Here is a 22,167-nt window from a genome sequence, read left to right on the forward strand (position 1 = left end):
TTTAAACACATTGTTCAGTAAAATAATGACTGACTGGTTTGTAAGACCACCTTAGTGGAGAGGGGAAAAAAATAAAACCATCTTAGAGTTGGGTTAAGTAGATATGTATGTGTGGGGTAAGGATGACAGGGAGCAGAGTGGAAGAGTGAGGTTTTATCCCGCCTAGCTGTTTTTTGTTTTGTTTCCGCCTAGCTGTTTTTAATAATAACAGCCCTGTGAAATATACTTTCTCCATATTATATGAATAAATAATAGCATGTGATTCACTTTGATCCTAAAGTCACCCAGCCAGTAACCCTTTATGTCCTTCCTCACTTTAAGATGCTGGAAATCACCAATTCTAACTTCAAATAATGACAGTCTATTAAGCTTACAGAGAATCTCATGAGAACTGTGGAGGAGGCTATGTGGCCAACTGGAGAGTGTAGGCTTTACAGTCAGCAAAGTCCTGTCCTGCTTTGCCTCCTTACCAGGGAGACTAGGAACTATGGCGTGGTGCTCTCTTTTCTATGGTTGGGATGATACAGTTATTTTTTAAAAAGTAATCCTTAAAATTTTTTTTTAAATATTGTATTTATTTATTCATGAGAGGCAGAGAAAGAAGCAGGCTCCTTGCAGGTAACCTGATGTGGGGCTCAATCCCGGGACTCCAGGATCACACCTGGGGCCGAAGGCAAAGGCTCAACTGCTGCGCCACCCAGGTGTTCCTAAAAAGTAATCCTAAACAGGTAGCTTACTTAAGATTTTATACCATTAACTTTTATTAACTTATACCATTAACTGTTCATTTAATTATGCTTTGTATCCATGAAAGAATGGGCTAATGAATTTCATTCATTAGAGCAAAGGGAGCAGCCTGTAGTGCAGCCTCATATGTAGGCAGACTAAAGTCAAGCAGGAGTGTGTGTGTGTGTGTGTGTGTGTATTTTTTTTCTCTTTAAGTATATTATAAAATGAAGGGTCTTTAAAGCTCTCCCAGGAAGAGGAGGGAAGCTACCGTAACGCCAAGCAGGAAGGCACAGTGGGTGCATAGTTTGTGCCTCAGTTGGGTACTTATGTAAAACGTTCAGGAATTTTCAGTTATTCACTGGCACCCAAGGTGCTAGAGCCAATCTTACTCCCTAAAAGGAATGGCAGCCGGACAGTGGAAGAGAAGATGCTGTACCTAGAAGTGCATACAAAGACACTTCCAACCTAAGTAATTGCATCTGTGCTGCAAACATACATGGTCAGTGAAAGAAATTAGCTAATACTAAAGTAAAAGAGATTTGCTTGCAGCTTTAAAAAATTGCCTTTATTTATTCAGAATCATACTTTTCTTTTTTTAAAATCTTACCATTATGAAAGTTTAAAAAAATATAGCACTCGATGCAATGAAATACTACATTTAATTATTATTCAAACACTTAAGGCAGGTTTCTCACAGTTTGCATGTGAGAATTTAGCATGATCCAAACTCAAATATCCATTTCTCATATCTTTCAATGTCTGCAGCAGAAACTGACTTAGAAACCTTTTTTAAAGCCATTTCAAAATCCTCCATAGTTGTAGGCATGTGCATTTCTTCTCTTGAAAGATTTCTGATTTCTTCTGGGGTCAAACCTTCAATACGCCTTCTCATTGCCATCAAGGATGCATCCCTAGGTTTTAAATTAAAACACACAGTGTTATTTTTATTGAATAAAAACCTGTAAACAACATTTTTTCAGTTTTCTTATTTTGTAATTATCCCACTACACATACTTATGGAGTATTGCATAGAATCTTGTATCAGAATACAAGGCCTGTTTGGAGTTGTTTTTTATTTTATTTTATTTTATTTTTTATTTTTTTATTTTTATTGAAAGTAGTTTATTTTATTTATTTATTTATGATAGTCCAGAGAGAGAGAGAGAGAGAGAGAGGCAGAGACATAGGCAGAGGGAGAAGCAGGCTCCATGCACCGGGAGCCCGACGTGGGATTCGATACCGGGTCTCCAGGATCGCGCCCTGGGCCAAAGGCAGGCGCCAAACCGCTGCGCCACCCAGGGATCCCTGGAGTTGTTTTTTAGCAGTTAAATCTTCCATGATGAAATAAGGATATTAATTAATTTAAATAACTGATAGTAGGAAGTCCAAGAAAAAAAAAGGTGTAAGAAGCTAGCAACTGAATTTCATTTTAAGTGTCCGATAAAGAATATACATCAGAAAGACAGGAGAGAACGAGATGGCTGAAGAACAGTATTTTCTAGATGTGTAGGGAAAACTAAATGATCAGGTTAGGGTGTTTCAGCTTTCCCCTCTGTATTAGTTCTTTTTGGTTTTGTTGGTTTTTTTTATTTTTTAATTTATTTATGATAGTCACACACACACACAGAGAGAGAGAGGCAGAGACATAGGCAGAGGGAGAAGCAGGTTCCATGCACCGGGAGCCCGACGTGGGATTCGATCCCGGGTCTCCAGGATCGCGCCCTGGGCCAAAGGCAGGCGCTAAACCACTGCGCCACCCAGGGATCCCTGTTTTTTGTTTTTAAAGAAGAAACTTCAGAATCAGGGACCTCCTTTCACCAAGTTTCATCCTTAATAACAGCCACCATTTATTTATGCAAAGGGACGCAGCTGCTTTATGTACACATGTTCTCACTAATGCTCACAACAACCTTGTGTCGTTTACAATGAGTAACCTCAGATTAGGACAAAACCTACTTAAATCAACTGGATTGGAGACTTTTTTTTTTATTCCTGTTCCTGTCCTATTTTGGACCTTGCACTGAAATGAGATTGTATTCCTCCTAGAGTATGCCCAATCAATATCACAATTGTATTTCTTATGAAAAAGTATACTAAGTATGCCAATAGTTTAAAAATCCAATATAACTATTGATTTCCTGTATTATATCGATTGTTCTAACATTAGCTTCTTGAACCAGCAGCTTTCAAATGCACTGCAAACTGTTCAGTGATGTGCAACATGCCGAAATTCCTACCAGCGCCTTTCCACAAACTTAATACCAAAACTCCTGTCTGTGAATAAAGACTCTAATGTGGGTCTTTACTCTTCACATATCCTATTAATTCAGCATGAAAACTTCCTAACAGACGTTTATACTCGCAAAACCCCATACTTCCAAAATAATTCATACCTGCACACATTGGTAATGTCTGCACCTGAGTAACCTTCCATATTTTCTGCTATACTTGCAAGGTTAACATCATCAGCCAATTCCAGTTCACGTAGACTTATTCGTAACAGCTCCTCCCTGCCTTTTGCTAATGATGGAAACAAAAAATGTAAGCTTTCAATATAAACTTATTTTTTCTCAAGTCTACTTTAAATGAGAAGTTGCTTTCCAATTCTTAGAGCTCATTTGCTTAAAAACTTAAAAGCCCTTCCTCACTAAATTTAAAATTTCCCAATACACCAAGTCTTTCAGGTTCTAGATATAGCAAAACCAGTTAATGTAAGAAAGATATCCTACATTTGTCTCTTTACAGGAAAGGTAATTACTACCAAATTTTAAAATCTCTAAGCAAAACTACCAAAGAGTTAACATAAGCTTTCTGACAAGATTCAAATGCAGATAACCTGATGGTAATGGAATATAGATTCTTTTTTCAAGACGTCGTCTTAACGCCTCATCAATATCCCAGGGAAAATTAGTAGCTGCCAGAACCATAACCATTTTGGAAGGGTCATCATTTTCAGAAGCACCTCCAACACCTAAAACAAAGGGTGAGGAGAAAGTAAAAAGGAAGTCAGAATATACAAAATAAAGCTCAACTACTTAAAAATTGCATAGTTAGGACTAAATTATAAAGGTAGTGTAATAGTTAAGTCTCCCTAAGGACTTCTAAGGTAAATGGTACATATATGAATTTGTGGCCCCCAAAAATAAGGTTTAGTATGGAAAAAAAATAGGACTCAAATAGATTTTTTTTTTTTAAAGATTTATTTATGATGGACATAGAGATAGAGGCAGAAGGCAGAGACACAGGCAGAGGGAGAAGCAGGCTCCACGTGGGGAGCCTGACGTGCGACTTGATCCGGAGTCTCCAGGCCCTGGGATGAAGGCAGCACTAAAGCACTGAGCCACCCGGGCTGCCTGGACTCAAATAGATTTAATCAAAAGACCAGCTCAGTTTAACTACATACCAATTTCTAAAATTTTTCAAAAACACATATATGCCTAAAGCAAATTTATTTGCATTTATTTCAATTTTATTGTTGAAAACAAATCAGAGTATATGCCCATGAGTGCTCTGAACAGCCATTATTTCTGGCATGTCCCCAAGTCCATGTACCCAATATACTGTCAATCTCCAGGACCTACTTGCCAGCCCTCCCTAGTCGTCAGGAGTTGTGTGGGTGAGCCCTAGGAGCAGAGCTTAGTCAATATACAGACATGCATACCATCCATTTGAACCAGCAGTTCGGCTTTCACCCTTCGGCTTGCTTCATGCTCTTCAGAAGTCCCTCTGCGACTACAAATGGAATCTATCTCATCGATAAATATGGTGGCTGGAGAGTAAAATCGAGCCTAAATAAAAAAAACATGTAACACCAGGTTTTTATTTCATTTAAAAAATAATCTGTAGCAATTAGAAAAGAGCCCAGGAACCTGCCACATCACATCTCTCTAGTCCTATTACTGGGGAGAAGATAAACTGGAGCAGCTAAAAGACAGCTTCTAATAGAAACTTATCATAGACTTAAAAATTACATGGCAATTTTTGTACCATTCAGTACTTTAACTGGCAATATTTATTTATTCATGAGTGATATAAATACAGAATTATATCTTGTGCACTCCAACAATAAGGACAATAGTGGCAAGAAAACATTCATAGATATTGGTAAGTGTTCTACAGTTCAAGAAAAAATTGGTTACAGAGAACCATTACCTTAAATCATATAGATTCCCTCTAAGAAACCTAATTAAATTGCCATTTTTCACTTGACAATACATTACAGTAACTAAAGAAGTTCATAATTTATCATTTTTATTTTTAAAGACTTATTTTAGAGCAAGAGAGCATTAGTGGGGAGAGGGACAGAGGGGAAGAGAGGGAGAGAAAGGGAGAAAAGCAGACTCCCTCATGAGTGAGGAGCCCGACATGGGGCTCGATCTCACAACCCTAAGATCATGACCCAAGCCAAAATCAAGAGTGGGACACCTAACTGACTGAGCTACCCAGAAGCCCCATACTTAAGTATTTTTAAGATTTTATTTATTTATTTGAGAGAGAGAGAGACTGATCACAAGCAGGGGGGGAGGGGCAGAGAGTGAAGCAGACTCCTCACTGAGAAAGGAGCCCCATCAGGAATCGATCCAGGACCCTGGGATCGTACCCTGATCTGGAGGCAGACGCCCAACCAATTGAGCCACTCAGGTGCCCAAGTAGTTAATTATTTTTAAATGAATTATCCAAACTTACAGAATCACTGCATAAGAGAGTTTGAACCTAAATGATGACAATGATTTCTCAAAACACAGCTTAATGAATAGCACTTTTCGAAGGTTTTTCCAAAAATAAAGTCCATGATGGCAAATGAACATTATGAACTTGAACATGCAATTATACTGGGTCTATCAGTTCTTTTGGACCATGAAGTTATAATCTAGGATCTTCTAAGAGGCAATTCACTGTGTGGAAAACTATGCCTCCAAAAGTATGGATGCAGTTTTTGTCCACTTGGAAAATCCTAATACCTAAATCTCACTTTTCTAGTTGAAAATTTGAATTCTAAGTCATCAGTTCCCTCTCCAGAGATAATTTAATTTTAGTAAAGCATCCTTACTTGGATTTTAGGTACTGTTTACAAAAATTTTGTATTCTTTTCAAGAAATAGAATATGAAAAAAAATGTTCAGGAAAATAAGGGGAAAAAAAGCATCCAAGAAAATCCTCAATTGAAATTCTAGCAAGAAAGCATCTGTCTACAGAAGCTAACATTAACAAAAATTAAATTTCAATCTATTTGTTGCCACACCAAGAAAAAACCCAGTAGATTCTTCCCAAATATTGAGGGTGTGAAGAACAGTTTGACTTAAAACAGAGGCTACACAGAACATGTAAAATTGGTTTTGCATGACATGGAAAATACTACAGAAAGATTCAGAGTGAATACCAATTGCTTATATAGCATCCCTTCTGGTAAGAGAAGCTCCCATTTTCATTCATAAACTATCCTACACATTCTTGTTCCACTACTTTAAGAGAGGCCAACTCTGACACTTGAAAATCAAAGTTCTTGACAATACAACAAAAATTATACCATTAAGTTTTGGTATGTGTTACCATGTCATGAAAAAATCATGGACAGACTTCTATTTTAAGTGGCATTATTTAAAATATAGGCCTTGGGAAAACAGAAAAAGAAAATACAGGCCTTGAGATGTTTGCTTTGAGCAATTCTAGGGAATTGGGAGGCAAGTTATCTCTATAGCAGTCAAAAAAGATGTGAGTGGCAGTCCAACTCAAGTACTCCTTGAGAGTCCATACAGTGAACAAAGAAAAAAAACAAAACAAAACAAAAACTAAGCCAGTTTTAAATATGATCCGTAATCAAAAGTCACAAAGGCAAAAGCTCCAGACTGGCTTGTGATTGAGCCTCTACTCAAGTAGGCAACTCAAAGTAGCACACTCCAATTAAGCAGGCATTTATTTGAAGATGGTTAATACCAGGGAAGCCGGTGAAAAATAAGCTGTTTCACATGAATCTCACTATAAAAAGTAATGTAAATTAGCACTTTGTAAGAGGCTTCCCCACACAGAAGAAAATGTTCGGTTTTCTTGAATATAAACCCTCCATTAGAATACCTATCAAACGGGGACACTTGGGTGGCTCAGCGGTTCAGTGTCTGCCTTTGGCTCAGGGCGTGATCCCAGAGTGCCAGGATTGAGTCCCACATCAGGCTCCCTGTATGGAGCCTGTTTCTCTCTCTGCCTCATGAATAAATAAATAAAATCTTAAAAAAAAAAAAAAAAGAAAGAAAACCTATCAAATAATTTCTTAAATAGGGATGCCTGGGTGGCTCAGTTGCTTAAACATCTGCCTTTGGCTCAGGTCATGATCTCAAGGTTCTGGGATCGAGCCTTGCATCAAGTTCCCTGCTCAGTGGGAGCCTGCTTTCACATCTGCCTGTTGCTCCCCATGCTTGTGCTCTTGCTCTCTCAAATAAATAAAATCTTTAAAAAAAGGCAGCCTTGGGGGAATCCCTGGGTGGCTCAGCAGTTAAGTGCCTGCCTTTGGCCCAGGGCGTGATCCTGGAGACCCGGGATCGAGTCCCACGTCGGGCTCCCTGCATGGAGCCTGCTTCTCCCTCTACCTGTGTCTTTGCCTCTCTCTCTCTCTCTTTCTCTCTCATGAATAAATAAATAAAATCTTTAAAAGAAAAATCTTTAAAAAAAGTAGTAATTCTTTTTTTTTAAGATTTTATTTTTTTTAAGATTGATTGATTGATTTAATTTATTTATGATAGACATAGAGAGAGAGAGAGAGAGGCAGAGACACAGGAGGAGGGAGAAGCAGTCTCCATACCAGAAGCCCAATGGGGGACTCGATACCGGGACTCCAGGATCGCGCCCCGGGCCAAAGGCAGGCGCTATACCGCTGAGCCACCCAGGGATCCCCTATGATTTTAATTATTTATTCATGAGAGATACAGGGAGAGAGAGGCAGAGACACATGCAGAAGGAGAAGCAGGCTCCATGCCGGGAGCCCGGCGTGGGACTTGATCCCAGGACTCCAGGATTAGGCCTTGGGCCGAAAGTGGCACTAAGCCACTGAGCCACCTGGACTGTCTAAAAATAGTAATTCTTAAACAGAGCAGCTAATATCTATTAGCCCTTATGAGTCAGGCTCTATTGTAAGCAATGTACATGCATTAGTTCATCTCACCATCCAAACATTACAGAGGTAATTCCTGTATTGTGGTCTTCCTTTTATAGATAAAGTAACTGTGGATCAGGAAAGGAATTGGTCCAAAGTTAGCCAGCTAGGGAAGTGTGACAGAGGTAGGATCTGTAGCTGGGCCACCTGACTCTAAATGGCTAAGTATGGAGTCTTTATTGTATTTAGCTTACTTTTTTTTTTTTTTTTGAAGATTTTATTTATTTACTTGAGAAAGAGAGAGCATGTGAATGTGCATGAGCAGGGGAAGGGGCAGAGGAAGAGGGAGAAGCAAACTTCCACTGAGCAGGAAGCCTGATGCGGGGGCTCAATCCAAGGACCCTGGGATCATGACCTGAGCTGAAGGCAGACGGTCAACTGACTGAGCCACCCAGGTGCCCATTAAGCTTACATTTTTAAAAAGCCTGGATATTCTGGAATTCTGCAGCAGTGTAAAACCGTGTGCTTCTGTGGTTCTCAAGAGTGATTGCATACAGTTACATGCATAATCTAAGAGGGTGTTGATAAAATATCTCTTCTTTCAGGGATGATATTGCTGATTTAGTAATATAATTTTAATATATTATAAAATATATTAATAAAATATATTAATATATTTAATTATAATTTTATAATAATTTATAATAATTTTATAATTTATATAAAATATATTAATAAAATATATTAATATATATTTAATTATAATTTTATAATTTAGCAATATAATTTTTTTCCCCTGAAGCAAAGGGCAAACTAATTTTCCAAACTCATCTAAGACGTTCTCCACTAGATTCCTACTGCAGTATAAACTACTGATAAACTATTAAGAACGTATTAGAATTTACATCCTGTCTTATGAATTATCAAACTTGAAGAAGAAAATGGGAATTGATACAGGGATAAAAACTTTTACAGAAAATGGATAACCTCAAATTGTAAGGGTTTTCATTTGCTTGTTTTGTTTTATTTGGAGCCTATGAAGTAAGATCTAGTGTCAAATTAACACTGTCATCTAAGGTTTTGTCTATGATGGAATTCTTTCTTTTTTTTTTTTTCATGATGGAATCTTTCGAGTTAAGAATGCAAGTCACTTCCCGTATAATAAGCATAACTCTGCCCTAATGTATATAACTACACTATTGTTTAAATGAGGCAAGACTGAAATAACCACTAAAAAGCTGCTGAATTCAATCCAAATGCTCTACTAGAATTCATTCACTTATATTCCTCCTATTGATACTCAGATTAGTGGGGTTTGAAGAAGGAAAAAAAGAAACTCAAATTAACAAGCAAAGAAGTAACAATCCAAAGACTGGATCATTAAACTCAAGGTATTTAGCATAGTTAATGGATTGGAGGTGATCTAATCCATAACTACTTGATTTTCACTGTTCTGAGTTACTGTTACTACACTAAATTTACTATATTATAACTAAGTCTACTGATTTCAAAAACATAGTATTCTAAACTCCTAGAGCAGATTAGTAATGCAGATCTTATAATGTGAACATGCCTATAAGCCAACAGAGATGACTCTTCCTCTAGATGAAAGAACACACAGAAAAACTCAAATTAAAACTTAAAACTCATGTAATTAAAGGGCTCTAGTTTTGAGGGCATAGGAATCACACTTTGGAAACAGTATCAGCCTGCCTAGCTACTCTACACACTGCAGATAGTTTTGACCCACTCTCTCCCCCATTTGAGAGGTAAAGAATCATTAGAATTGTCTTAAACGTTCACCATTTCGAATAATAGACGAACAAGCTTCTCGGACTCTCCTCTGTATTTGGAAGTTAGAGTTGATGAAGACACATTGAAGAATGTTGTCTTGCATTCTGTAGCTACTGCTTTAGCAAGGAGGGTCTTTCCTGTGCCGGGTGGGCCAACCATCAACACTCCCTGTTGGGAAAATAATAACATAACTGAGATTAACCTGCCACTGTTCTAATTCACAAGAATTCCATTACTGAGAACTAATTTTCAACTAATATATAATATTAAGATAAATAAAAAAATAAACAAAAGGATGCTTTATCACCAATTTACATCATTCATTTTAAAAGGTTATATTTAAAGTCTGAAACTCAGAAATGAGAAAAAGATAATGTCATAATACTGACATCATAATAATCATATGTACCAATAGTATTTGAATGTATTTCCTGCTAGTCTTTTGTTTGAACAAATTTGTCTTTTTGTTACACAGCTGTACTCAAGAATGTCCAGAATTTTGTAGCTTATCAATTAATATTTCAAGAATTTTTAGTAAGTGCAGAGTTAGCTATTAACACATTTTCTAAATCCAAGAAAGAGTTTTTTTCAGTCTCTTTTCAGATCAGCTCATGATTTCTTAAAAAAATTGAGACACAATAGCCAAACTGTGGAAGGAGCCTCGGTGTCCATTCAAAGATGAATGGCTAAAGAAGATGTGGTCTATGTATACAGTGGAATATTCCTCAGCCATTAGAAATGACAAATACCCACTATTTGCTTCGACTTGGAGGGACCTGGAGGGTATTATGCTGAGTAAAATAAGTCAATCAGAAAAGGACAATCATTATGTGGTCTCATTCATTTGGGGACTATAAAAATTAGTGAAAGGGGGGCAGCCCCAGTGGCTCAGCGGTTTAAGTGCTGCCTACAGCCCGGGGTATGATCCTGGAGAGATCCGGGATAGAGTCCTACGTCAGTCTCCCTGCATGGAGCCTGCTTCTCCCTCTGCCTGTGTCTCTGCCTCTCTTTCTCTCTCTCTGTCTCTCATGAATAAATAAATAAAATCTAAAAAAAAAAAAAAAATTAGTGAAAGGGAATAAAGGGAAAGGAGAGAAAATGAGTGAAAATATCAGTGAGGGTGACAAAACATGAGACACACCTAACTCTGGGAAATGAACAAGTGGTAGTGGAAAGGGAGGTGGGCGGGGGGTGGGGGTGACTAGGTCATCAACTGGGTGATGGGCACTGAGGGGGGCACTTGGCAGGATGAGCACTGGGTGTTAAGCTAAATGTTGACAAATTGAACTCTAATAAAAATTAAAAAAAAAAAAACTGAGACATACCTGTATCGAATGAGTACTTATCTATTTTTCCCCCTCACTTCCCTGAATACAATAAATACTCATTTTCTACAACAATGTACTTGCCATTAACAGTAATAAACTTACTTTCCATGGCCTCCTAATGCCCTTAAAGAATTCTGGCATCCACATTGGTAACACCACAGCTTCCTTTAGCAACTTTTTAGCTTCTACTAAATCAGCAATATCATCCCTGAAAGAAGAGAGATTTTATCAACACCCTCTTAGATTATGCATGTAACTGTATGCAGTCACTCTTGAGAACCACAGAAGCACATGGTTTTACACTGCTGCCAGAATGCAAAGCCCCTCCCTAGGTACCAGTGCACTAGCACACTGTGATGAGGCCTGCCACACCAACCAGTATACACAGAGCACAATCTGAATCATCAATTCTTGGCAATAATGATTTCCAATGTGGTGAATGAGAACACTGGTCTATAGACCTACTCTAAGTATTTATCATGTGACTTCATTTTAAATTCCTGGCCTTGTGGTGCTCCTTTCATAAACTCCATGATTTAGAGACAATGAGCCCATTAAAAAAATAATAATAATAAAAAATAAAGAATAAAAAAGGCATAAAGCAGAGGCAGGCTACAATATTGTTGCCCCCAACCCTTTTAAGAAATAGGCACCAAGGATGAAGAGTATCATAGAGACTACTACGAAGTCATCACCAACCAGTAGAAAACTCTGCTACTACTATTACTGGTACATGTGGCATTTTCATGAAAGTATATGTTCACTGTATAAATATAAAATACCAAAAAATATTTTTAAAATACCCCCAAAACCATACCTAAAAATCATAAGGTTTTAATGAAAAATATATAACAGAATGAACCTAACTTTGTGGGAAAGGGGGCCTTTTATTTTTTTAGGTTTTTTTGAAAAGGAGCTTTTAGAGAACTCAGAGAATTATAGTTCTTTGATTAGATATGATAAATCAAGTTGAGAATCACTGCTCAAAATCATAGAAAATAAAAGCAACATCCACAGGATAAACCTATCGATAACAAGCAACAATGGGACAACAGTGCATGCAACTCCAGGTCTTGGACAGGGTTTTGAGTTCAAGCGGCACTCGGGCATTGAGCTTACATAACAAAAAACAAAAACAACACACATGCGTAAGAATCACTGCCATTTCACCAGTAGAGGATGTCCCAGAAAGAAGATGGAATTTCTGTGATCTTATTCCCACTCTGTATAGAAGATTTTTTCTAAATAGAAACTTACTTATCATTTGTTACTTTCTTAAATAAAAAAAAAAAAAATCTCAACAAAAACTTGGTAGAGCCTAAACCAAGTGCTGGGTTCACACTGCATGTACTCTGGTTCCATCCCCAAGGACTGATCTTCAGTGCATGCCCAGATTGGTTCCATTTACTTTCCCTAAATGCATTATCAGCGCCTAATTATTTTGTTGTGATATAACTTACCATCGAACATTGGGATTCTGAGAAATTATATCTCTTTCCAAAGCTTCTACTAAGTCCTTATCATATCCAGTACTATCAAATTTACTTGTCTCTGGTTCGGTAACTGCAGCAGGTGATTTGTTCTACATCAGGAGAAAAAAACAAGAGCTTCTGATTGACTCAAAAAATTATACTCAGAAACAAAGATCAGACTCCAGTGATATTTTTAAAAGAGCTAATCTAATAATACAAGTAATAGAGAATCAAGGCTATTCAGTCATTCTTCTCTATCAACATCAGAGTGAATTATTAGAGTTTCATATTCAATCTTTATTTTTACATAAAAAGTATGACAAAAATGTTCAAGAAAAACAAAAATATTATGCATACAAATTAGAATTAAAAAATCAACATTGAGATGAACAGTGATTACTAGTGAATATCAGATAGTGATATTTATCTCAAAGCTTTAGAGGAGATAAGTTTAAAGACAGTTGGGATCCCTGGGTGGCGCAGCGGTTTGGCGCCGGCCTTTGGCCCAGGGCGCGATCCTGGAGACCCTGGATCGAATCCCACATCGGGCTCCTGGTGCATGGAGCCTGCCTTCTCCCTCTGCCTGTGTCTCTGCCCCCCTCTCTCTCTCTCTGTGACTATCATAAATAAATAAAAATTAAAAAAATATTAAAAAAAAAAAGTTTAAAGACAGTTTATGTAGCTGAGATTACAGCTCACTCTTAAAAAAAAGGAAAGTATGTATGTATGTATGATTGATATTTATTTGATATTTATTTATTTATTAATTAGAGTGAGACCATGCATGTGAGTAGAGTGAAGGGTAGACGGAGAGGCTGAGAATTTCAAGCATGAAATGCTGAGCACAGAGCCCCACATAGGGCTCTATCCTACAACCCTAAGATCATGACCTAAGCCAAAACCAAGAGTCAGATACTCAACCAACTGAGCCACCTAGATGCCCCATTTACAACTCACTCTTAATCACCTACTCATTAATGCTCTTAAAACATTGCTTTTCACTGTTCTTACCTCACTCCAAAAGAGACATCCCAGTCCCATGTGTGATTCCCTACCATCCTCTGTGACAGCAGTCATTAGGGCCACAGCTCCTAAGCCCTGTACTAAAACATTCCAGGGCAAAATGGGAAACTCACAGAGCACTGCAGGATATTTTACATTTTTTTAGGGAAATCCAGCAGTATCTGTTGAATATTAGGGGAATTACCAGCTCCAGGCAATTCTGTTTCTAAATTAAAACTGCTGCATTCCTTTCAATAATGCCAAATTTTTGTAAAGCTGGGTTTCTGGCAGTTTCTATGATAAAACAAACAGTGGGGGGAATCCCTGGGTGGCTCAGCGGTTTAGTGCCTGCCTTCAGCCCAGGGTGTTATCCTGGAGTCTCGGGATTGAGTCCTACATCAGGCTTCCTGCAATGGAGCCTGCTTCTCCCTCTGCCTGTGTCTCTGACTCTCTCTCTCTCTCCCTCTCTCTGTGTGTCTCTCATGAATAAATAAGTGAAATGTTTAAAAAAATAAATAAAAAAAAAATAAAACAAACAGTGGGAAAAATCAAGGTGAAAGAGGAATCAGAGAAATATCCACTCTGCCTCCAACGTCTGAGAAACTGAGCAGTGCCCAACATACACTGTTAGGACATAGCAAATTTGTCTGAACCTAACTTCTTCACCAATGTATGAGTATTCTTTTTGTCCTAAAGGTGCTGTGAAAAAATTAGACACACTCATGAATTTTATAAGGCAAGAAAATTTATGAAGGTCTGCATTAGGGTAGACAGTCATTTACTTGGTCTTGTACTAGAATTCTTACATTGTCTCCTTAATACTGTTTTGCCCATACATTATTTGTCAGTGCTGTTATCTAAAGTCAGCATTAATGTGTCTGTATTAGTATCTAAACTTAACCAATATTTACACATTCAAAAGTCTTACACTAGATGGTCAGTAAGTGTCTGTCTCACAATATACATATTCACTATCTAATACCAACATAAAACAAACAAACAAGGAAGGTATTGCCTTTAAAAGAGGAGAAGGGGGCAGCCCGGGTGGCTCAGCGGTTTAGTGCCACCTTCAGCCAAGGGCCTGATCCTGGAGACCCGGGATCAAGGCCCATGTCAGGCTCCTTGCACGGAGCCTGCTTCTCCCTCTGCCTGTGTCTCTGCCTCTTTCTCTCTCTCTCTCTGTGCCTCTCATGAATAAATAAATTAAAAAAAAAAAAGGAGGAGAAGGTTAGGGCACTTGGCTGGCTTAGGCAGAAGAGCATGCATTTCTTGATCTTAGAGTTGTGAGTTCAAGCTCCATGTTGGGTGTAGAGATTACTAAAAAGAATAAAGAAGGAAGGAAGGAAGGAAGGAAGGAAGGAAAGAAGGAAGTCAATCTGAGTATTTATGTAGTCTTTTTCTTTTTTTCTCTTTCTTTTCTTTTTTTTTCTTTTCCTTTTCTTTTTCTTTCTTAGATTTTACTTATCTGAGAGAGAGAGAGAGAGAGAGATAGCGACACAGATTACAAGAGTACGAGCAGGGAGGAGAGGGAGAAGCAAGCTCCCCAATGAGCAGAGAGTCTGATATGGGGCTCGATCCCAGGACTCCAGGATCATGACCTGAGCTGAAGGCAGATGCTTAAACAACTGAGGCGCCCAGACATCCTGCAGTTGTTATTCCTTCACAAATATTTACCAAGAACCCATTCTGTGCCAGCAGCTGTGGGGGACAGAAAGAAGACACTGTCCCTGATATTTGGGAACTCACACTGTGAGCCTAGCAAGACACAGACAGAAAGTACTTTCTAGTTGCTCTCTTTCCTCCCACAGAACACAGTGCTAAAGGGATGTCTGCAGACAAAGCAAAATGAATTTAAGCTAGGCAGAAAGGAGTAACAATTCAATAATAGGTCAGCCAAAGGAAGCTATGGACTTTCAAGTGCTGACATTTTTTTTTTAAATAAAGATTTCACTTATTTGAAACAGAGGGAGAGAGAGAGAGCAAGCACAAGCAGGCAGAGGGGCAGAGGGAGAAGCAGACTCCTCCCTGAGCAGAGAGCCCTATGTGGGCTTGATCCCAGGACTCTTGAGATCATTACCTGAGCTGAAGGCAGACTCTTAACCGACTGATCCACCTAGGGGCCCCAAATGTTGACATTTTTGATAGGATTTTATTTAATTAGTTGAAATAGTACAATTTTCTTGATGCTTAAAATAAAGCTGAAGATGAACCAATTAACCAGGAAATAAATACCCAACTTTAAAACCAGTTATTGTAAAAGCTGACAATATCAGAAACACAAAATCCAAATATACTGTCTCCATTAAATGAGTTAATTAAAAATGACAGCTAGGCTTTCACTCACAGGAAGACAGAGTAAATGTACTTTTCACAATTCCTTCTGCTATAGAGAACTAAAAACCCTGGCATTGGGATGTTTGAGTGGCTCAGCAGTTGAGTGTCTGCCTTTGGCTCAGGGCATGATCCTGGAGTCCTGGGATCAAGTCCCACACTGGACTCCCTGCATGGAGCCTGCTTCTCCCTCTGCCTATGTCTCTGTCTCTCTCTGTGTCTCTCATGAATAAATAAATAAAATCTTAAAAAAAAATAAAAATAAAAGTAAAAACAAAAACAAACAAACAAAAAAACCCAACCCTGTCGTTATACACTAAACAAAGACAGGACTTCAAAAAGTATAGAGAGAGGCAGGCCAACCAGGGAACCTAGACAAGGTTGTGTGCTCTCTAGATTTTCTTTCTCCTTCATAAATCCAGACTCAAGGTCAAACAAGACAGAAACCCAGAAACAACAATGTGAGCAAATAAAAAGACCCCAACAAAAGCTTATTCTCTCTAGCCAGAGGATCAAAAAAGAGGGAGGCTTAGCAAGATAAAACTTCAGACAACACTCTATTCCAGTCAAGCACCTTGGTAAAGGCTGGGGGCCTGCCCTACTCAGGGGAGCAAAAGCCAGGTGGGGAGCCTAGATATCCACTTGGGAGGCTGGAATGAGGTACTCTACCCTGCCCCAATCACAGTGTATCAGAGGCCAATCAGGGGACTGGAATTTTCATCCCTGCCAATCAGTAATAAGACTTCCACTCAGTGGAGATTACAGAGGGAGCCTGCACTTCCATCCCCACCAGCAGTAATGCGGCACTGGGGTGGTGTCAGAGGAAGACTCATAGAGTCAAGACAAGGTCACCCCCATTACAATGTCACTGGAGTTCACATGGAGAACTTCCACCACAACTCAGTGGTAATGAGAAGACCTCTTCCCCATTCCGGTGTCAACAGAGGCTATGTGGGAACCTAGACTTCTACTTTCACCTGGGAGCAATGGCCCCCTGGCTTTCCTGCCACAGCAGTGTCAGAAAAAGTCAGTTATAGTCACCTATAACAGTAGGTGTAAATAAGATCTAGAGTCTCATAACATAATATGAAAATATCCAGGTTTCAATCTAAAAATCACTTGATATACTAAGAGCCACAAAGATCTCAAAGACAATCAACACATGCCAAGACCAAGAAGACAAAATTTCAAACAAGCAATTATGAACATGTGAAACAAACCAAAAAACAGATAACTTCAGAAATAGAACACCCCAAATTAATCCACTGAGAGTAATAAGCAAAAATAACACCATGCCAATAGGAAAAAAAACTATTCAAATGAAAGTAGATTTCTCCTCAGAAAAGGAGGCATAAAATTTTTTTTCAAGTGCTAAAAGAAAAAAAAACTGTCAACACAGAATCCTCTACCCAGTAAAAATGTCCTTCAGGAATGAAAGGGTAATCAGACCATTCTTATATGAGGGAAAAGTAAGAGAGTTCTGTTGCCAGGATACCAATCCTAAAAGAATGGTTAAAAGAAGTACTCTAAAGAGAAAAGAAAAATGTAAGGAAGAACCTGGAAAGATCAGGAAGGAATAAAGAATGTAGTAAGTAAAAATATGGGTAAGTACAATTGGCTTTCTTTCTCCTTTTGAGTTTTCTTTTTCTTTAAAAGATATTATTTATTTATTTGACAGAGACAGAGAGAGCATGAACAAGGGCAGTGGCAGGCAGAGGGAGAAGCATGCTCCCTGCTAAGCAGGAGCCTGATGTGGAACTTGATCCCAGAACCCTGGGATCATGACTTGAGTTGAAGGTAGATGCTTACTGATTAAGCCAGTCAGGTGCCCTCCTTTTGAATTTTCTAATTTATTTAACAGTTGAAGCAAAAAGTTTAATGCTGTGTGATTAGGCTCTAAATAAGGGAAAGGAAATATTTTTTAAAAGATTTATTTATTTATTTATTTATTTATTTATTTATTTATTTATTTATTTATGATAGACAGAGAGAGAGAGAGAGAGAGAGGCAGAGACATGGGTAGAAGGAGAAGCAGGCTCCATGTCGGGAGCCCGACGCGGGACTCGATCCTGGGACTCCAGGATCGCGCCCTGGGCCAAAGGCAGGCACTAAACCACTGAGCCACCCAGGGATTCCCGGGAAAGGAAATATTTAAAAACAATTATAAATGGTGGAGGACAAAGGAATATAAAAAGCAAAACGATTTCTATACTTCATTTGAAGTGGTAAAATGACAATACCAGTCAACCAGTACAAGTTCTTTATATATAATATCTAGGGCAACCACTGAAAAAGCTAATAAAAGGGATATACTTAAAATCACTACAGAACATCAAAAGAAAGTTCTAAAAAAATGTGCAAGCAACCCCCATGCAAAGGCCAAAAAAAAAAAAAAAAAAAACATGAAACAAAACAAAATTAAAAAAAATAAAGAAAAATAAAGAAAACCCTAAACAATCAGAAAACTGAAAATAAAATGGCAGACTTAAACCCAATATAACAAATACTTTAAGTATAAATGGCCTATATATACCAGTTAAAAGACAGGGATTGGTGAAATAAATTAAAACAGGACTCAAGTATATGCGGTCATCAAGAAACTAGTTCAAAAATAGTGATACAGGTAGGCTGAAAGTAAAATATTTGAAAAAGGCTTAATGTAAACATTAATCAAAGAAAAATAGACATGGCTATATTAATATCAGATAAAGTCAATTTCAAACAAAATAAAACCAAACCTACCAGAGAGAGATACTACATAATGATAAACAGATCAATCCACCTAAGAAAACAAAACAATCCAAAAAAAAAAAGAAAAAGAAAACAAAGAATTCCTAAATGTGAATGCACCAAACAACAAAGCCACAATATATGAAGCAAAAACTGATAAAAGTGAAAGAAATAGACAAATCTTTAGATATAACTGGAGACTCCAACAACTCCTCTCAACAACTGACGGAAGAACCAGAAAGGAAATGAGTAAGGAGGGGATCCCTGGGTGGCTCAGTGGTTTAGTGCCACCTGCCTTCAGCTCAGGGCGTGATCCTAGAGACCCGGGATCGAGTCACACATTGGGCTCCCTGCATGGAGCCTACTTCTCCCTCTGCCTGTGTCTCAGTCTCCCTCCCTCTCTCTCTCTCTCCTCTCTCATAAATAAATAAATAAAATATTTTTTTTAAAAAAAGGGAAATGAGCAAGGATATAGAAAAACTCAACAGCACCATCATCTAGCAGAACTTAATGGACATTAATACAAAGTGCCACCCAACAAGGACAAAATATACATTATTTTCAAGTGCTCACAGAAAATATTTCCAAGTGTTCATAGAACATTTACCAAGAAAGACCATGTCCAGGGCCATAAAACAATCTGACATCATACAGAATATATTCTCTAAGCACAAAGGATTCAAACTTGAAATCAATTAACAGAGAAGTACACAATCTCTGGACAATCAGAAACTAACACACTGCAAAATAATCACAAGGTCAAAGAGGAAGTCTCAAAAGAAATTTAAAAAAATATATTGAATTAAATGAAAAGGTAAATACAACATAATTTCTGGGACATAGCTAAAGCAGTACTGAGAGGGAAGCGTAGACCACTAAATGCATAAAGTAGGGCAAAGTCTTAACCATCTAAACTCCTACCTAGGAATGTATAAAAGAAGAGCAAAATAAACTTAAAGCAAGGAGAAAAAAGACAGTAACAGTGATAAGAGCAAAAGCCAATGAAACAAAAAACATAAAAAAGGGAAAAAAAAAATCAATAAAACGAAGAGGTGGTTCTTTGAAAAGGTGAGAAACTAACAAACCTCTAGCAACACTGAAAATGAAAAAAAAAAAAAAAACTCACCAGAAAACACATATTATCAACGTCAAGAATGAGCTACAGACTTGTAGATACCAAAAGAATAGGGAATCTTAACAAAAAATTCTACATACATAAACTTGGTAACTTAGACAAAAGGGAACACTACCTTGAAAAACACAAATTACCACAACTTGCCTACTATGAACGATTATTTGAACAGCCTTACAACTACTGAGGAAACTGAATTCATAATTTTAAAACCAAAAAAAGAAATATCCAAGTCCAGATGTTTCACTGGAGAATTTTATCAAACATTTAAATAAGAATTACCAATTTGACACAGTCTTTTCTGGAAAACAGGTAAACACTTCTCAATTCATTTTACGAACCTAATACTATGATATCAAAGACAGTTAAAAAAAAAAAAACAAAACAAGTATGGACCAATATCTCTCATAAATATAGACACAAAAATCGTTAACAAAATATTTCCAAATAGAATCCAGCAAGAAAAAAAGAATTATGTACCATACTCAAGTGATGTTTATCCCAGGGAGGCAACTAGCTCAATACTTTAAAAAAATATCAATGTAATTTATATAATAACAGGTTAAAGAAGGAAAACCATAGCATCATGCAATAAATGCCAAGCAGGCATCTGACATAACTCAGTATCTCTCTCTCTTTTTTTAAAGATTTCATTTATTTATTCATGAGAGATAGACAGAGACACAGGCAGATGGAAAAGCAGACTACATGCAAGGATCCCGGGTCTCCAGGATCAGGTCCTGGGTTGAAGGCAGCGCTAAACCCCTGAGCCACCCGGGCTGCCCTCAATATCTCTTTAGGATGAAAACTCTCAGAAAAACAAGATTAAAGAGGAGCTTCAACCTGATATGAAGCATATGCAAAAAACCTAGCAGTAACATCATATTTTATTTTATTTTATTATTTATTTATTTTTTAATATTTTTTATTTATTTAATCATGAGAGACACAGGGTGGGGAGGGAGAGAAAGAGAGAGAGGCAGAGACACAGGCAGAGGGAGAAGCAGGCTCCACACAGGGAGCACAATGTGGGACTCGATCCCGGGTCTCCAGGATCATACCCTGGGCTGAAGGCAGCACTAAACCGCTGAGCCACCCGGGCTGCCCAACATCATATTTTATAATTAAATACTGAATGCTTTCCCCATAAGGCTGAAAACAAAGCTAGCATGTCCACTTTCACCACACTTATTCAACATAATGCTAGAAGTTTTAGCCAGTGTAACAAGAGGAAGAAATAAAACTGTCCTGTTTGCAGAGGACATGATGTCTACCCCAAAAATGCTAAGCAATCTGCAAAATTTCTCCTAAAATAAATGACTTCAGTAAGGTGGCAGAACACAAGATAAACATACAAAGTTTGGGCCCCTGGATAGCTCAGTCAGCTGAATATCCAACTCTTGATTTTGACTCAGGTCATGATCTTGGGATCATGACATCAAGCCCCACGTTGGGCTCCACACATACTGGCGAGTCTGCTTGAGAGTCTCTCTCCTCCCTCTGTCTCTTCCCCTGCTCGTGTGCTCACTCCCTCTCAAATAAATCTTAAAAAAAAAAAAACAAAAACATACACACACAGATCAATTTTATCACTATAGAAATGCAAATCAAAACCTCAGTGCAAGGGGTGCCTATGTGACTCAGTCAGTTAAGCATATGCCTTCAACCTAGGTCATGATCCTAGGGTGCTGGGATCAAACCCCACATTGGGCTCCCTGCTCAGTTAGGGAGCCTGCTTCTCCCTCTCTCTCTGCCATTCTCCACTCTTGTGCTCTTTGGTTCTATCTGTCAAATAAACAAATACATTTAAAAAAATAATAAAAGGCAAAAAACACAGAAAATGACAAGTGTTGACAAAGATATGGAGAAACTGGAACCCTTGTGCATCGTTGACAGAGATGTAAAATGGTTGCAAATACTGTGGAAGTCTGGTGGGTCCTTAAAAAATTAAAAATAGAACTATACATGACTCAACAATTCCATTTCTGGATGGATATATATATATCTACAAATTTCCAAGAGACCTGAAAACAGGGTCTCAAGGAACAATTATATACACCCATGACACAGAAGCACTATTCACAATAGCCAAAAAGAAGCAACCCAATGACCTCAGATGGATGACTAGATAAAGACCAATGGAGTATTAGCTTTAAAAACAAAGGAAATTCTAAAGACATTACACTAAGTAGAATAAGCTAATCAAAAAGACAAATACTGGGGCAGCCCCGGTGGCGTGGCGCAGCGGTTTAGCACCGCCTGTAGCCCAAGGCATGATCCTGGAGGCCCTGGATCAAGTCCCATGTCGGGCTCTCTGTATGATGCCTGCTTCTCCCTCTGCCTGTGTCTCTGCCTCTCTCTCTGTCTCTATGAATAAATAAATAAAATCTAAAAAAGAAAAAAAAAAAAGACAAATACTGTATGATTCCACTTATATGAAATACAAATTTCTCATGCATCCCAAGATCATGACCTGAGCCCAAATCAAATTCAAATAGTAGTCAAATTCATAGAGACAGAAAATAGAAGAGTGGTTGCCAGGGGCTAGGGAAGGGAGAGGAATAGC

General features: G+C 38.1%; 1 protein-coding gene across 1 annotated transcript in view; it reads right to left on the bottom strand.

The window, feature by feature from the left end:
• Positions 1 to 1,272: 1,272 nt before the first annotated feature.
• The window catches only part of KATNA1 (katanin catalytic subunit A1), a 46,516-nt gene continuing 25,621 nt past the window's right edge, over positions 1,273 to 22,167 (bottom strand). Inside the window, exons 5-11 of the mRNA XM_041744132.1 lie at positions 12,395 to 12,516; positions 11,037 to 11,142; positions 9,616 to 9,774; positions 4,391 to 4,517; positions 3,566 to 3,700; positions 3,123 to 3,249; positions 1,273 to 1,640 (exon numbers count right to left, since the gene is read on the bottom strand). Of these exons, the coding sequence (XP_041600066.1) occupies positions 1,442 to 1,640; positions 3,123 to 3,249; positions 3,566 to 3,700; positions 4,391 to 4,517; positions 9,616 to 9,774; positions 11,037 to 11,142; positions 12,395 to 12,516 (975 nt within the window). The 3' untranslated portion in view covers positions 1,273 to 1,441. The remainder of the gene's footprint in view (positions 1,641 to 3,122; positions 3,250 to 3,565; positions 3,701 to 4,390; positions 4,518 to 9,615; positions 9,775 to 11,036; positions 11,143 to 12,394; positions 12,517 to 22,167) is intronic.

Source organism: Vulpes lagopus, chromosome 2 (genome assembly GCF_018345385.1).
Source record: "Vulpes lagopus strain Blue_001 chromosome 2, ASM1834538v1, whole genome shotgun sequence".
NCBI classification, from domain to species: Eukaryota; Metazoa; Chordata; class Mammalia; order Carnivora; family Canidae; genus Vulpes; species Vulpes lagopus.